At 38.1% G+C, this 17,927-nt stretch overlaps 1 protein-coding gene across 3 annotated transcripts in view; it reads right to left on the minus strand.

Annotated features, from left to right (window-relative positions):
* LOC106083362 (potassium voltage-gated channel subfamily H member 8) overlaps positions 1 to 17,927 on the minus strand; it is a 419,128-nt gene that overhangs the window by 122,927 nt on the left and 278,274 nt on the right. For all 3 annotated transcript variants that reach the window (XM_059370085.1, XM_059370088.1, XM_059370086.1), the window contains one exon: positions 15,301 to 15,480. In XM_059370085.1, the coding sequence (XP_059226068.1) occupies positions 15,301 to 15,480 (180 nt within the window). The remainder of the gene's footprint in view (positions 1 to 15,300; positions 15,481 to 17,927) is intronic.

The following is a 17,927-nucleotide window of genomic DNA, read 5'->3' on the forward strand; positions in this document are numbered from 1 at the left end:
ACAAACAGGCAATACGATTTTGAAAAGCTTCTTCCTGACGTTTTCTCCACACAAATGTCACAACCTTTCTACGCAACTAACTGAGTGGCACACAACTTTGAAAAATAATTTATTGGGTTGCCTAAAAAGTAATTGCGGATTTTTTAAAAGAAAGTAAATGCATTTTTAATAAAACCGAGAATGAACTTTAATCAAATATATAATTGCCTTTTTCTTAGATAACCTTTTGCCATCTTCCTGGCAAGTTTAGTATTCCACGCTCATAGAACTTCTGGCCTTTATCTGCAAAAAACTGAACCAAGTGCGATTTTATAGCCTCATCATTGCCGAAAGTTTTACCATTTAAGGAGTTCTGCAAAGATCGAAATAAATGGTAGTCTGATGGTGCAGGGTCTGGGCTATATGGTGGATGCATCAAAAGTTCCCAGCCAAGCTCACTCAGTTTTTGGCGAGTGACCAAAGATGTGTGCGGTCTAGCGTTGTCCTGGTGGAATATGATACCTTTACGATTGACCAATTCTGGTCGCTTCTCCTTGATGGCTGTATTCAATTTGTCCAATTGTTGGCAGTAAACATCCGAATTAATCGTTTGGTTCCTTGGAAGCAGCTCAATATATACTACACGCTTCCAATCCCACCAAACATACAGCATAACCTTCTTTTGGCGGATATCAGCTTTTGAAGTGGTTTGAGCTGGTTCACCATGCTTGGACCATGATCGTTTTCGACTAACGTTGTTGTAAAAAAACCATTTTTCATCTCCAGTTATGATTCGTTTTAAAAACGGATCGAATTCATTGCGTTTAAGGTGCATATCACAAGCGTTGATTCGGTTTGTTAAATGAATTTCTTTCAATACATGTGGTACCCATATTAAAATTGACGCCAAACAAACAAATGTAAACAAAATTTCGCGCACTTTTTTTCTAAAGCAAGCTAAAAGTAACAGCTGATAACTGACAGAAGAAAGAATGCAATTACAGAGTTACAAGCCGTTGAAAAAATTTGTCAACGCCGACTATATTACTACTATATTACCGACAATTACTTTTTGGGCAACCCAATATATACTTCATGTACATAAACTCGTCAACCACTGTATTGCTTCCAATCCCGCATTGGATGTTTCTATGCCATTTCGGCTTACAACATTTCCTCGATATTCGATTTTTTCGTGCATAAAAGAACATTTCAAAATCTTACACCTTAAACCAGCTTTCTCCAACATGCGCAATGATTTTCCTTAATTTTGTTAATGTTCTTCATTTGTTTTACCAGTAACCACAATGTCGTCTAAGTAACTTACAGTACAAGGAATATCCGAAATAAGCTGTAGAAGAATTTTTGGAAAATCGCGAGTGCGTCGAATATTCCGAAAGGAAGTCTCTGACATTCAAATAAATTGGAAATTCGTAATATGCATCCGATAAATCAATTTTTGAAAATGTCATACCACCTTGCAAATGATACAGCAAATATTGAGATTAAGAACTTGGATATTGCACCAAATGCAACGGCGGGTTAATGGTTTGTTCAAAATCGGCACATATTCTAATTATTGATCCTGTCATTGGAACTATGACTACTGGGGATGCCCATTGGCTATAAGGCACCTGTTTCAAAATTCGTAATTTTTGCAGACGATTAGCTTCATCTACTTTAAAGACTTCATGGAGCATATCTATAAAGGCATCATGCCAATCCAATTCAAAAATATTAGCACATCGTAAGTATTTGCGAGCAATAGTTTCAACGTCTTTACTTGAATCCCCAATCCAACGTTTACATTTAGTTTAACCAGAACCGGAATAAAGAACTGTTTTAATTTGGAATGATTTTGTTTTATAAAAATGAATAGCAAAATGTGTGTTCAATCAACATACATATTTTAAAAAGGTAACTATAAGAATAATTTAACAAGTTATTCAAACCTGTCATATGGGGCCACTAGAAGATTTTTTGAAATACGTAGATTTAACGTCTGTGGACCGTAACCGGAAAGTAGAATTTAGTAAAAATAAATTTTTACGTTCCGTTTTCGTGCCAGCTGATAAAATTTGAAGTTAGAAGAAAATTCAAATTTAATACGATTCAAATACAACATACCAACGCACGGCCCTTGAAGCCATCGCACCTAATAGGGTGGAAAAGTCTTCTAACCAAAGACGAAACGCGTCCCATAGTGGTTGGTGTGTGTTGGTATCTTTGGCTTTCCTATCCGTTTGCATCTCCGATCTTTGAGCTCGTCTCGAAAGAGAAACAACAACAATTGTAAAATTTAATGATCTTTGCCCTAACAGGCAAAAATTTAAAAAATGAAAAATTCGACAGAGCCCGGTCAGGATTCGAACCTGGGCGCACGGAGCAACAGCGAGTGCCATTGTTTGTTTGTTTGTTTGTTTATTGAGTGTAACACCAGCACAACAAGATTATATCTTATATGTTAATGTGCTGATTCGCAATAGAGTATATAAAATAATGATTATTCTTTTTAAAAGGATATTAACTAATCTTAACATTTTAAATTATAGTAGTAAATATTAAGGACATTTAAAGAAAAATAATTCGTAGTTCATTTAAAAAATTTAAATAGCTCATTTTTGAATGAAGTTGCATTGCTTATGCTCTGTATGTTGGGAGGTAGGTTGTTCCAGAGACGCGTACTATGTACAATGTACTGTCGTTCAGAGGTTTGTGTGGCAAATCGTGGTTGAATGAGTTTTAGGCCACGGTTGGATCTGGCGAATTTCAGATGTTTGTGTAGGTATTCAGGTTCTTTTGTGTAGATTACCTTGTGCAGAAGAAGTAGACATCTGACATTCAGTAAGTTTGAAAAAGTTAAGTTAAATATTTGGTATGTAAATTGTGATATACGAGCTTGTCGACTTTTGTTAAACACATATCTTGCAATATCATTGTAAGCAACATTAAGCTTTCTACTGGTGTCTGCATCACAATTCGCAAATATCTCGCATCCATATAACAGTGTGGGAATTAAATAACTTTTTGCAAGTAACATTCGGATGTGAAAAGGAGTTGACAAGCGAACAGTCCATAAATTTCGCAGCATCCCACGTACTTTGCCAACTGTTGCATTAATGTGATTTGTCCACGTTAGGGTTGAATTAAAAGTCAATCCTAAATTTGTGGCTACTTGTACAAGATTCACTACAGAGTTACCAATTTTCACAACGAGATCATCAGTTATTGTCACATTTCTTTTACTTATCAGAATCAGTTTGGTTTTGGATGGATTTAAACATAATGCATTATTAACAGCCCAACAATGTATTAAGTCTAAATCAATATTTATGTTAGACACACAGGTTTGGATATCTTTCAGTTTGCAGTATGTGTAAAGTTGGACATCGTCAGCATACATTTGGATTTTAGATGTTGCAGGCACATCAGGCAGATCATTTATATACATGGAAAATAAAAGAGGGCCAAGGATAGAACCTTGAGGTACTCCTTTAAGGACATTCAGAGAGTTAGACCAACTATTGTTATAAAAAACAGACTGCGATCTTTGCGTCAAATATGATGATATCAGCTTGCAAGACGTCTCGGAGAAATTAAATAATTTCATAAGTTTTAGGACAAGAATATTATGGTTTACAGTGTCAAAGGCCTTACTGTGATCCAAAAGAAGGAGAAAGGATATCATTCCGTTATCCATACTTTGACGAAGGTTTTCAATTACATCAATCAGAACAGTGGTACAACTTCTTTTCTTTCTAAATCCAGATTGCCAGTTAGATAACAAATTTTCAGATTTCAGAAAATGCTCAATTTGGTTAGCCATTATGCGTTCCAGTGCTTTAGACAGGTATGGTAAAATGGCGATGGGACGGTACTCATTTTTTGATTTGCGAATAGGTACAATTTTTGCATGTTTCCATTCAAGCGGAAAAGTGGATTCAGACAATATATTGCTATTAAAGTCACCAGCTATAGCTATATTGTTGTAAGAAAACGAGATTGTTTCGATACAAGATAGGAGCATGTCATATGGTATATTGTTGTGGGGCCTGTAAACACAGCCAATCAGCATCTTCTCATTTGAATAACAGTTTATTTCTAGAAATAGGTATTCAATGCTGTCACCTTGTGATGACATACATTTAACAGTCGCATGTAGTCCAGATTTCAAAAATATAGCAACACCGCCACCATGACTTTGCCTATCGGCTCTAAATATGTTATATCCTGGTAAGGTATATATATTATCGCATATATCCGGGCGAAACCAAGTTTCAGATACACATATGGCATCTATAGCAGAATTCACAAAAGTATCTCGAAATTCATCCATTTTATTGTTCAAACTTTGTGCATTTATATGAACAATTGTAAGCCCAGGCATTTGGTTCTTAAAAATCTTCAGCATCAATTTGAGATTATCTCTGGAACCGCAAGAAGTGTCACTTGACATATGTAATACGCATAAGCAATGCTAACAGTATGAATAGTTGACTTAAGTGCTGAGCTGTATTAAGGAAATTCGATTTAAATAGAGGCAAAACATATATATGATAACATAGAAAAAGGCATAGTAAAGCGAATATATAGTAACATACAATTAAAATTATTATATTAAATTTAATATGACACCAAAATATTTCAGGACTCAATATGAGCAACTGGTCTTTCAGGTGTTTCACGAAAGAGATTGGTAAGTTGCTCTATGTTTTCAACAAGCGTAGGGGAATCAGATCCAGGCCGTCTTACATAAACAAGGCCACGAAGCGAAAAAACAGACTCCAGATGTTTTTGTCGCTTAAGCTTCAGTGCATTTTGAAAAATTTTGTAATTATGGTTTGTCAGGTTCTCATTTATATAGAACGGTTTATTAGAGTCAAAACCTGCATGACTCAATACCAGGTTTGAATTAATTGATTTTCTAAACCTCGCAATATTTTTTAAGACAAAGTTTTTGTCAAATGGCGTTGCTAAATGAACCATAATTACAGAGTCTGAATAGTTATTCTGGTTACGAACGTTGTCCAGACGGTACATAGCTCTAATCGTTGGGATCGCTATGTTAATTGTGTCACAAATATTTGCAAAAATTTGGTACAGGTTCTCCCCATTTTCGGAAGGTATGCCATTTATTCTCAGATCGCAAGCCACTTGGTTGTTTTCAAATTTTTGCTGATTTGCTTTCAGTAATTGAATTTGATTTTTCATTTCAGTCATTGTATTTTCCATACCATCAATTTTGTCCACGACTGTTGTTACTTTGTCAACCCTTTCATTGAGTTTCACATATTTTTCATTTAATTTAGATATCTCGCACTTGATGTCGGCCATACTCTTATCTATGACAGCTAAGAGACGCGACTCAGTTTCAGATAAAAGAGATTTTAAAAGCTCTGTTTGCTTCTCAAATCTCTTATCGATTAACATAAGCATTCGGTGTGGAGAGTCATAATTTGAAAGCCGCGGAGTTTTGTTGACACTTTCCTCACTTATGCTCATCCCCTCTCTCATTCGTTTTGGCGCCAACAACAGAGACTCTCCAGGAGAAATATTGTTGTTGGATGAAGATATTATTTTCACTGATGGCACTTCAGACATGATGAGTTAACTTTAATGTTTCTCAGGGTTAATTGTTGTTGTTGTTGTTTTAGTTCTTCACTTTTTTCTAGTTTAGCACTTTGATATGTGGTTTTGTTTTGTTTTGAATTTGTATTTGAAGCCTGTGTTGTATTCTTTTTTGTAAATAACACGACGGTGATTTGCCAAGCAAACAGTATGAACAAAAATTAAACTTTGTCAGTTAAAAAACACTTTTAAACATTTGAAATAATTTATTTTTGAGGAGCGTTTTAAAAACACGTCTGTACGCAAAGAGAGTTCTGAGTATGTGCCGTTGTCTTAGCGTTCGAAGCCATCAATACAACTTCCAACAGATGCACAAAATCATGTGTAGTACGGAATAAGTGTTATTTGTCACTAAAAGAATGTCTGTCATTACACAAAAATAATAGTCAGGGTTGTCGTGTGTGGTTAATGTGGTGATACAATTACCACATTAAGCACACAGATGAGTTTTCGATATTAATACGATTCAAATACAACATACCAACGCATGGGCTCGATGCCATCACACCTAATAGGGTTGAAAAGTCTTCTAACCAAAGACGAAACGCGTCCCATAGTGGTTGGTGTGTGTTGCTATCTTTGGCTTTCCTTTTCCGTTTGCATCTCCGATCATTGAGCTCGTCTGGCAAGAGGAACAAACAAAAACCACATATTTATGTTTAGAAAACTGCTATTCTCCTATTCTATGTGCAATTTACATGAAACGATGGCCAGTCTGACCTGTTGTGAAAAGTAAATGAAAAAGTGAGAAATATGTGATAACAAGAAAATACTAGAAGAGAGTAGAGTGTAAGCGCCAATACGGCGCTGTCGTGTCCGCTAATCCATGTTAGCACTATGCAGTGAAACTGGGGTCTATTCAGGGATTCCACACACTCCACCACGCACTTCGACCTCACCGTATTAGAACCCATGACCCTGAGGGCTGCCATATACACATACTGATTTCGACCCAGCACGGGATGATTATAAGCACCACCTCAGTTGAAACCTTGAGCTCTAGTTTGTTTCGTGTTCATGTCATTACGAGAAGCTCAGCTGAGAGCTACCTGGCGCATCCATAGGTTGCGGATTGTGGAATGCTTCGTATACGGAGTAGCTTCAATTGCAGTCGCGGACAATTAACTGTATCGAGTGGAGAGTCTAAGTGAGAGGCGAGACGGCATCAGCTGTTGCTTAAATACTGAGTGCCTGCGATACTCGATAATTCAAGGCGATCTATTAGCGTCTCTAAATAACCAATAACCGTAGAGTTCCCGCGGCGATCGGTCTTATGGACAGGAACGATCTTACTCACTTTTGGAACTTGACGAGGAATGGTACCTCCACATACAACAACTGATTTCGAAAACTGTAAATCCCTTCCAAGAGTTTCTTTTGCGTCTATCGTTATGGCACATAGATCTGCCTGAAATGTTGTGTGTGTCGTAGTATAACCCCCAATCCAGTCCCTGTCTCCTGAAACACTCCTCCGTCTGCCCACTGCTTCCATAGTGTCCAGAAGGGAACCTTGGCCGTTTTTTGTCTTCCCGTTTTGTAACTACGTTTTTGTTATACATTTACACTATATTTACGAGAGCATAAACAGGCCTTTCGGTCCTACAAACAACGTACAAATCGTTATTTTGTTTCCAAAATCGAAAACTCTCCAAATTCTTCCGTTACTGTGAATTCGGAAAAGATACCTCAAACTTATTTTTAAATTTGTGGTCGCTCTGGGTGCAGAATTGGCCCATCGGCGATGATATTTGGTTCAAGTCAGAGCTGAACTTTGTACTGCTATTTATAGGCTGATCCTTATCTTTCAACGCCTTCAAAATGTTGTTGTCTTTGTGAATATCTTTGTTTTGGCGAATCAGCTTCAGAATTTTAATGACATGTTTTCTTTCTCTCAAACTAGTTTTATAATTTCAACAGGTTATCGTTTGTGACGGTCAATTGGTTTTAATTGCCTTTTATTTCCGCAATATTTTAATGCAAACAAAAAAAAACAATTTCTCCCGTGATATAAGTCATGTTTTTTACATCCAAACATATCCAACGAAAATTATTCCCAAATTCTTAGGAGTGAGATTTCTGGAATAAATTTTTGTGTCTTGTTGCATTTGATGAATTCTATATTAGGTTATGTTGAAAAGAGTGTGCAGATTTTAATCCGCCCCATGCCACTATGGACATACACCTAAGCCGGTAATCGGCTTTTCGTGAGCTCTAAAAACTATAAAGTAACCTCTAAAAAGAAAATTTTACGTTAGGAATTCCGTGCTACTTACAAAATCTTCAATTGTTGTCAATACCACTCTCTTAAGTTGGTTCTTGTCCGATATTGTGTCGCCACCAAAGTACTGGAATCTGTTGGACGCGAAGGCCGGGCAATGACAAAGGAAATGCTCCAACGTCTCATCATCTTCCCCGCATGCCCCACACATGCTATCACTGCCGCACCGATTTTACATAAGTGAGCTCGTAGTCCTATGAGTCCCGTTATGATACCAATAGCCTTACTGACCTGACTTGCTTCTTTCAGTAATAGCCTCGTCTTCTCACGATCTGGAACCCCCATAGGATTTTGCTGTCCTACCGACCGTTTCGCCCACTCCTTTAATTCGGACTGCGTCGACTCGAAAGGCTTCGGGTTAACCAAGTTTATTGACGGCAATTGACGGGTTAACCAAGTTTCCGTTGTGGCCTGGTACCCAAACGATGCAGATTTTGCCATCCTCAGAGAAGGCGTTAATCTCCTTCTTACACTGCAAGATTGTTCGTGACCTTACCGTCCTGGTTGTTATTGCCCTAATAGCAATTTTACTGTCGGTAAGCAACGCACCACTTCACACATTCCGTGATCACCCGGATCTCCGCCTGCAGGACAGTATTATGGTCAGGCGGTCTAAAACAGATCTCAGTACCAGGGTTCTCAATGTAAACCCCCAAGCCCACTCTGTCATCTAGCTTTGATCCAACCGTGTAACATGTTCTTCCAGATGGCAATACTAGGGTCAATCCAAGATTGTGCCGATGGCAGCAGTGCCTCGAACTCGACATCAAGGTTCATCTCAGGTATCGGAAACCTCTTCCCTTTCTTCCAGGTTTTCTATCGTCGCCTCGATTATAGCGCGATGGTATAAGCTGCTCCCATCCCTCCCTCACACTTAATCTGTATATCAATGGGTCGGATATTTAGAATAGTCTTCAGTGACCTAGTGGGCGTGGTCCTCATCGCTCCGCCTTTGCCAAGACAACATGTTCTTTGGACCTGTTGTATTGTGCTTATGTTGCACTTTTTCTCCATAGCAGTCCACCAAACTACTGAGGCGTAAGTAAATATTGGTCTCATCACGCTCCTTTAGACCCAGTGGATTATCCTCAGATTCAGACCCCATTTCCAGCCTACGTCCCGTCTACATAGTGTCCAACTTCTGTGAGCCTTCTCAGTACGCTCCTGAATGTGACACTTCCAATTAAGTTTCTTATTCAATATCACTTCTAAGTATTTGACGTTGTCAGATATCGAAACCGTTTTATTGAAAAAACGTGGTGCATCCAATTGTCCCACCTTCGTCTTCCTCGTGAACAGGCATATTTCAGTCTTCTCTGGGTTAATATTGAGACCTCTTGGTCTAGCCCAGTCATATGTACCGAATTGACCCAATGAATTCTTTCATCGACAAAGGCTGCCGCCTCAGTGTACATAAGCCAGCAAGTGTTTTTTTATAACGATGTAATTAAATCCATATACTCCAAAAGCCTGACAGGAGGCAAGGGTGGTATTCGTACCCAAGCCCTGCAATGCAAGTTATGCGACGCCAAAGGCCTACAAGTCATACGTCCTTTCTACTTAAAACCATGGAACCCATTGCGGATACCATGATAAAGAGTAGGATATCCAGCGAACTGCTCAAATACAAACAGCATGCCTATGTCAAGGGAAGGTCGGTGGAGACTGCCCTGCACGAGGTTGTGCATAAAATAGAAGAATCCTACGATGCTAAGACGTACACTTTTGCGGTTTGCATTGACATCGCGACGATAGGAAACCTGGAAGAAAGGGAAGAGGCTTCCGATCGGATACCTGAGACGACACACGATTTCGAGTGCGACTCGGTACAGTCGTGGATTGACGGAACCCTAGTATTGCCATCTGGAAGAGATGGACCAAAGTTAGGGGACAGAGTGGGCCTGGCGGTCTATATTGAGAACCCAGGGACTGAGATCTGTTTTAGACGTGTTTGAAGTGTAAGAACAAAATCAACGCCTTCTCTGAGGATGGCAAAATCCGCATCGTTTTGGTGACGGGCCATAACGGAGTAAGGGGGAATGAAAGGGCTGACGACTTGGTGGTGAAGGCCAGAGAACTATCGTCAACAAACATTGAGTTAAGGTCGTGGGCGATGAATATGCATGCAATCCTATGGAACAACGAAACGGTCGCTAGGACGTCGAAAATCCTATGGGGGATCCAGATCGTGAAAAGACGAGGCTATTACTGAAAAGAAGTAAAAAGGAGGTCAGTATAGCTATCGGTATCATAACGGGACACATAAGACTACGAGCTCACTTATGTAAAATCGGTGCGGCAAGTGATGGCATTTGTGGGGCATGCGGGGAAGATGATGAGACGTTGCAGCATTTCCTTTTTTATTGACCGGCTTTCGCGTCTAACAGGTACCGGCACTAAAGGCGAAAGATGCTGAAGGCTCTTGTAAGGTTGATAGAAACATAGCTTAGGGCAAAGATCCCCCTTACTTACTGAAAGATGCATTACGGCAGGCTTGGGATCTGTGGATCTTAAAAGATGGGTCGGCAGAGGAACACCCCAAGGAGGTGTACTGTCTCCTCTACTTTTTAATATATCTATTAACAATTTAATATTGCCTATTGCAGTTAGGGGAATGTTTCCCAGTACTCCAGGTATAAATCCGTTCAAGACAGAAGTAGTTCTTTACAGCAGGAGAAACAAGTTGCCTACAGTGAAATCTGTCTCCTTGGGAGGAATGTTCCTTCTACAGATAGCCCAAAATATATGGGTGTTTTGCTGGACAGGAAATTGAACTTCCAATCCAACGTTTTGGAAGGGACAAGAAAGGCAACTCTTGCCCTATACACCTGTTGGGGGTTCAGACCGCGTGTCATGCATTGGGTATAAGTTAACAGTTACTACATTTCTGTTTTTATTAATTTGAGTGCTTTTACAGAACTGAATCAAAAATCTTAAACTTAGGTTGAAGTTGGTTGGTGCTGCTGTTGGCGCTGCTGCTGTTGGTTGGTGCTGTTGCTGGTGCTGCTATTGGTTTCTTGCTGATTGACGATTTTGTTATTGTTGTCGTCATGAGGTGTCAGGTTACCCGCTTTGCTGTGTTTGCCGTTGACTTGCGGTACTGGTGGATACGGATTGTTGACTCTTGCGTTAGCTGTAGAAATGCTTACATTTCATTACCATTACCATTTCATATTGTTGCTTACAAATCATGATGGTTCACTGTTTGTTGTTGCAGGCGGACAATGTTGACTGACAGCGGTCAATGAATTAATCAATAGAATCAGCAATTTTTTGGTATCGAAATCCAATATAAAGAATTTTTTGTTTGGCTGACATCCCAGCAAACATCTTTGATGTTAACACCTCCCCTCTTAGTTACGAGCGTCCTCGATCGTAATACCGTTAGAAGTAAGGTATCTGAGATAATCTTGGTACGTCTCTTGGAAAGTTTGTTGAATTCGATGTCGGAACTGATAGTTGATTGGGAGGTGCTAGATTAACGGTTTCAATCAATGGGCGCTGCTTTCTTCTTATCAAGAACAATACCAGAATGAGAGCTGCAGCTATTGTGAGTAAATGCACGGCCGCACTCCATTTGTTTTTAATGTTCAACAGTTCTATCGCTTTTGTATTGTTTAGATGGATCCTTTTTACAAATTCCAAAGTGGTTACTTCTTCTATTTTTGATCCAGGAGATCTAGGTTGTAGGATTGCAGGTAATGGTTCGGCATACGTTGTTTGGAAATAGTTGTATGTCTCGTTGTCAATTGTTATGGAAGCGTTTTGAAACTTGATTATGAAGGTTCCCGTAAGATTGTACTGCTCGTCGTTGATGAGAATGGTACCATCGAATTGATTTAGTAGAATCATCCCAGGCAAGACTTCCTCTACTGTAGGGGTGGTGCTATGTCTCAATAAAGTACAGTTTGCTTCTACGCTTTTTAAAAGATTTAACAAACAATTTTCTTTTTCTATTCTTTTGACATTATTTAAATTACAAACAGTCAGATTATTGAAAGATTTACATGGTTTAAGGATCCCATAGGATTCATTTTTACAAACTAGTATTTCATTATAATCAATTTTATTAATAAGATCCCCACTCTTAGTGGGTTTAATCAAGAGTTTACTGCAGGAATCTAAATTCGTAGTCGGTACATTGACGATATTCTACCAGAGTTTTCACGTTTTTTTCACTTTCGTACTTAAATTCTTCTTAATTATTAAATCTAACTTTTTCCAACTTTTCTTAATTCTATTGATTTTTCTATTTCCTGAAGTTACAATTTTTAAATTCTTTAATTATTCACCAAAATTTTTTTCTCTACCAGAGTTTTCACATTTTTTTCACTTTCGTACTTAAATTCTTCTTAATTATTAAATCTAACTTTTTCCAACTTTTCTTAATTCTATTGATTTTTCTATTTCCTGAAGTTACAATTTTTAAATTCTTTAATTATTCACCAAAATTTTTTTCTCTACCAGAGTTTTCACATTTTTTTCACTTTTGTACTTAAATTCTTCTTAATTATTAAATCTACGATTCACAAATTTTTTTTTGTGTTCACTGCCTACTTACAAATGTATCCCTATAAAGATTTTCCATACGTCCATGGAGGCGATTTCGTTGTCCTTTCGTTAAATCTACTTGGAGAATCGTCCGCTTACTTGTTGACGTGTGTTGAGCCGGTAGTTGTAGCTACAGCCTCTGTGGTCTTCTAGGGTGTTTTTTTGGTCCTTGGTCACAGCCTCCGGGTGCGTTGATGGATTGTTGGGCGCCCCACGTTGGGCGCCAGTTAACAGTTACTACATTTCTGTTTTTATTAATTTGAGTGCTTTTACAGAACTGAATCAAAAATCTTAAACTTAGGTTGAAGTTGGTTGGTGCTGCTGTTGGCGCTGCTGCTGTTGGTTGGTGCTGTTGCTGGTGCTGCTATTGGTTTCTTGCTGATTGACGATTTTGTTATTGTTGTCGTCATGAGGTGTCAGGTTACCCGCTTTGCTGTGTTTGCCGTTGACTTGCGGTACTGGTGGATACGGATTGTTGACTCTTGCGTTAGCTGTAGAAATGCTTACATTTCATTACCATTACCATTTCATATTGTTGCTTACAAATCATGATGGTTCACTGTTTGTTGTTGCAGGCGGACAATGTTGACTGACAGCGGTCAATGAATTAATCAATAGAATCAGCAATTTTTTGGTATCGAAATCCAATATAAAGAATTTTTTGTTTGGCTGACATCCCAGCAAACATCTTTGATGTTAACATATATACTGCAATTGTCAGACCGTTAATGCTAATGGTGTTATGGTCTGGTGGGTGGCGCTTCAAAAATCCACCTACTGCTCAATACTTAACCGGATCCAAAGGATGGCTTCTTTGTGCATCACAGCCGCACTGACAACGACACCATCTGATGCGAATGAGCTTGCGAGACTAGGAACAACCCTACACATTCTAGGAATACTGGAATCCTGTCCTCTAGCGACATGTGAGCTAAGTTTTCAGGACCAGGTCCGAAGGACAACGAATGATAGATGGTCACAAGAGGGGCAAGAGGGCACTCCAAAACTATGTAGCCTAATCTAGACTTGAAGAGGTCTACTGCTTTGCTGTCATTGGCTAGAGCAACGTCTCAGTCATTTTGTCCGTAATGACAGGTCACTGTCTAATCGTCATGACGGGTCACTGTGTAATAAAGTTGGAAAACGTCCCTATGGACATCATCGTGTACACAATGGTTAAAAGACACTTGGGCGTAAAATTTCTCGCAGTGCGGCAGTTTAAAGACGATATCTTTTTAAGGAGAAAAAATATCGCCAACATTAGCAGCAGATGATCCGAACACAAGCATTCAGCGTTGTAGCAAATGTCGACTTTTAGGCTTTTCGACGTTTTTTGTAAAAAGTCGACTTCTCGAATTTATCAAAAAGTAGTCGTTTTAACTTTTTGTTAAAAATTTGCAAAATTTTAGAAATAAGATACTTCTTCTTTTACTAGAAGCTTTAGAAGACTGTTGCCATCAAGTTATAATCATTTCTCTGTATTTTCATAAGGGGCGATATTCAGAAAAGATTTTGTATGCGAAATTGGCGTATTTTTATATCAAACCCCACACCGCTATCGTAAAGACAATATGGCAATTTTTTTACTAAAATTCATATCCACATATCCCTTTTTTGTATTTGAATTACAGCTTGAAATGGTCTATTTATCTTAGCCGACTTTCTACTAGTGTTTTTTGGAATGTTTAAACTCAAGTAGAACATCACATTTTATTGCACATGTGAGCAAGCACTCCCTCTATAAAACACTGTATTCTATCCGAAAAATATCTGTATTCTATCCGATTTTATCAAAGACCATTTTTCAAAAAACGTCGGTTTTTCCAAATTTTTTTGTTGTCGGCACCATTAAACACTAGAAACTACCAATCCCAAACCGGAGTCTATTAATTCCATCTAAACATCGCTAAATTTGGTGCAAGAATCTCTTTGTGAAATGTACCCCTATATGGGAGCTGCTATAAAATATAGATCGATTCCTCCATGGATTGAAATATACTTCCGAGAAAAAGTCGCTTGCAAACACATTGAACACATTGAAACAAAAATGTGGATTTCAGAGCAAAAATATCGAAAATTGGGAGTTTATAAGCATGAGACCCACACACTTAAAGTTGAACGATATTGACTATATTCGATGTGTTCGCATTTTAAAGGCTTGAGTCCAGTCTATGCTGGGGAATGAAAAGATTTAATCCTATACAGTCCATCCTCGCTTAATGGATAAAAAAACATTTGTTCAGCTTCCATAAGCCTTAAACTATGAAAATGTATCTTACACTTACAAGGACGTAATCCCTAAAAATTGGTTTGGATATGAACAAACTTTGGCAGAAGTTATTATTACCCATCCGAATACCGCTGCTGAAGTTCATCAAATCGATTCAACCATGTAATGATATTACCACATTTTGCCTACCGTTTAAATATCTATTAAATTCGGAAAATAAATAAATGCAACACGAGTAAACCAAAGGCAATGCGTCGCAGCATAAAGTTGCCAAATTGAGAATAAAGTTGCCAAATTCATCTCAGAAAAATTGGAAACAATTCTTTCTATATGAACTCGGTTTTTTGCAACGCATTACTAGTTAGTTCAACATAAGCAAAGCCAAACTTGTATCTTATTATACTATTTAATCTTTGAAAGTCTACTTTGACTTCTTTACACAAAAGGTCGACTAATCGATTAGTCAAAAGTCGACTTTGGGATCCCTTAGCGCCACGGTGGCAAATTTGGCACAACAATTTTTATTTATCTTTGACATCCAAATTCTTAAAGTGACTGAGTTCCCATCTGAGCTTTGCATACTGCATCGAATGACATGCACAGGTGCGGCATGTTCCCTTAAAGTAATACTTACCTCCAATCAACATCATTATTATAGTGAACACTTTTTCGGCAGTGGTATTAGCTGATACGTTACCAAACCCCACAGACGTAAGACTTGTAAATGTGAAGTATAGTGCTGTTGTGTAGGCTTCCACATTAGTTATATTCGATGTTGGAACTTTTAGTCGATCAGCAAGAGCATACATCCAACCTAAGACAAGCACAGTTAGAAAATATTTCACTTTAATGTTCAATGTAATCAAATGTTAATATACGGCCCTATTCACAAAAAAAAGTGTATTATGGGTTTAAAATCTCTTTAACTATTACTAATTTTTTGCTTAATAAACTGACATTAAAGTTTCGTATTCACAAAGATTTTTGATATTTTATTTGACAATTCCGGTTATTTGATAATGACAATCTTCTGTTAATAAAAATAGAAAAGAATTTTTTTTTTGTTCAAATTATTGGTGCCGTTTTAGAGATTTTTGTAAAGGCGGATTTTAACCCGTCTTATGCCGCTATGGACATATATCGAGCCAGTCATTGGTTTTCTATGCGCTATAAATCATGAAAAGTGGACTGCCTTGAAAGGCTTCATATTCACCAAGTTTATTGATAGCAGTTCTCTAAGTCTTACAGCCAATACGTCTACCCTTTCATTCCTATTTACTCCACTATAGCCCAGCCACAAATCGATGCGGATTTTGTCATTCTCAGGGAAGGCAAGAACTCCAAGACAGCGCGTGACTTCACCATCTTGTTTATTATTTCCCTATTGGACAACTTACTGTCCATAAAAACGTGCACCCTGGACGTTCTTGTGTTGACACTGCACCAACTCAAGTTATCCGTAAGATTTTCTAAAATATTACCATAATGTTATTTTTAGAAAAGGCGTCAATACCTCCCTACATTCTAGTGCTGTTCTTGGCCCTACTCTTTTGTTTGTTATGGCCCAAAGTGCGGATAGTAATATCCGAGAAGATTTTCACACTCGACAATCTCGCATTATCACCGTACCACCTGACGCATACCTGCTATGATCAGCAAGAGGAAACAGAACTCGGTCTATGGGTTTTCAATACAGGCGCCTAGACGAGTTCTCTCTTCTAGCTTTGATCAACGTAGCATGAAAGATGTCAGTCAATAGAAGATTTGTTTGAGGTCCTCGTCAAGCTCCATAGGTGGGCAAGCTTATTCCGATGCATACCAACGCCACGGGTAAGTTACAGGCATTTGTTTTTAAAGGCGCCACTAATTCGCCGTGTCATATCGAGTATTAGGCATAAGTCGGTGCCGGCCGACCTCTTATTGAGAATCTCCACTCGATACCGCTGATTGTCCGCGGCTATAGTTGTAAATCACACAAATCGGAGAGCAGGGTTCCTACCCGTGTGATACTCCCGTGTTGATTTGAATCAATCAATTAATTGTCATCGCCACGCCTATGCCAAGACAATACGGTCGCTCGAGAGATGTCGACATTATAATTTTATTTTTAGCACCACGAGCCAAAGTGAGAACAACTCTACCTTTGATTCTTTAAATCTTTAAGTTGACGGTCCGACCTCGAAAACGGGTCCACTCTTTGTAAAATCCGAGTCTGAGTTAACATCTTGAAAATTGGCTTAAATGCTCTGAAACAACCACAGATATGGCCCCACAAAAATAGAAAATAGTTCTTAAATTTTTATCTGGTTTGGCGAAAATTTGCTACGTACGTACGTCCACTTATATGATTTTTAATATTCACGAGTAGATAGATCCATTAATAGAAAAAAGCTATAGTGTGAATAACCAAGATTTGCCTATGGTCGTAGAATTTTGAAATGTCATTTTATTATAATAACTTTTTTAAGTTCAAAATTAGTTTACTAAAGGAAAAATTAGTTATAATGTATCTGTGAATACAAAAATAAAACACATTTTACATATTTTCGGTTCATACAGCTTTTTTCAAATGTTCGTGGATAAGGCCGATAATATTTATAATATTAATATTCATATAGTAACGTCCCATGAACATTATTAAGGTTTCCAATATCTGCCTGTTGTGAGTGTTAACAAATGTCAGTATTTTTTTTTTCTCTGAATTTATGTCGGCTGATCGCTTTGCTTAACCTTGTTAAGTGAAGCCGATTCTATTAACTAACTGCCAATTTTATTTAGTATTTTATCAACATTGTTTTTTTTTATTATTACTAGCTGAACTGGGCCCGCTCCGCTGCGCCTTCTTTTACTTTATAGGGAACAAAATGATCCTTTCAATATTTATTGTCGACAATTAAAGAGCTTTTAGTGAAATACCATGCTACGAAAATAATATTTGTATGTGAAACGCGTGGCTAACAGTTAAACAATTAAAATGCCTTTAAACATAAAAATTTTAAATTTAAATTTTAAAATTTAAAATTAAAATTGCGGTTGGAGGGTTTGGGGGGTGGTGTGGACCCCCAGAAACGTGGTCCCGCAAGTGAGTATGAATTTCGTGATCTACTCCATAATATCTTTCATTTGAGTCGCATATTGCCTTGACCCGTAAATATGTATGTCCGATTTATGGGTATTTTCGGTGTGAGTTGGTCCCCAGACACTTGGCCGTGAAAAAATGTCCGCATCGTGCTCTTCTCTCAAATACCATTTTTTTTAACC

Source organism: Stomoxys calcitrans, chromosome 5 (genome assembly GCF_963082655.1).
Source record: "Stomoxys calcitrans chromosome 5, idStoCalc2.1, whole genome shotgun sequence".
Classification (NCBI taxonomy): Eukaryota; Metazoa; Arthropoda; class Insecta; order Diptera; family Muscidae; genus Stomoxys; species Stomoxys calcitrans.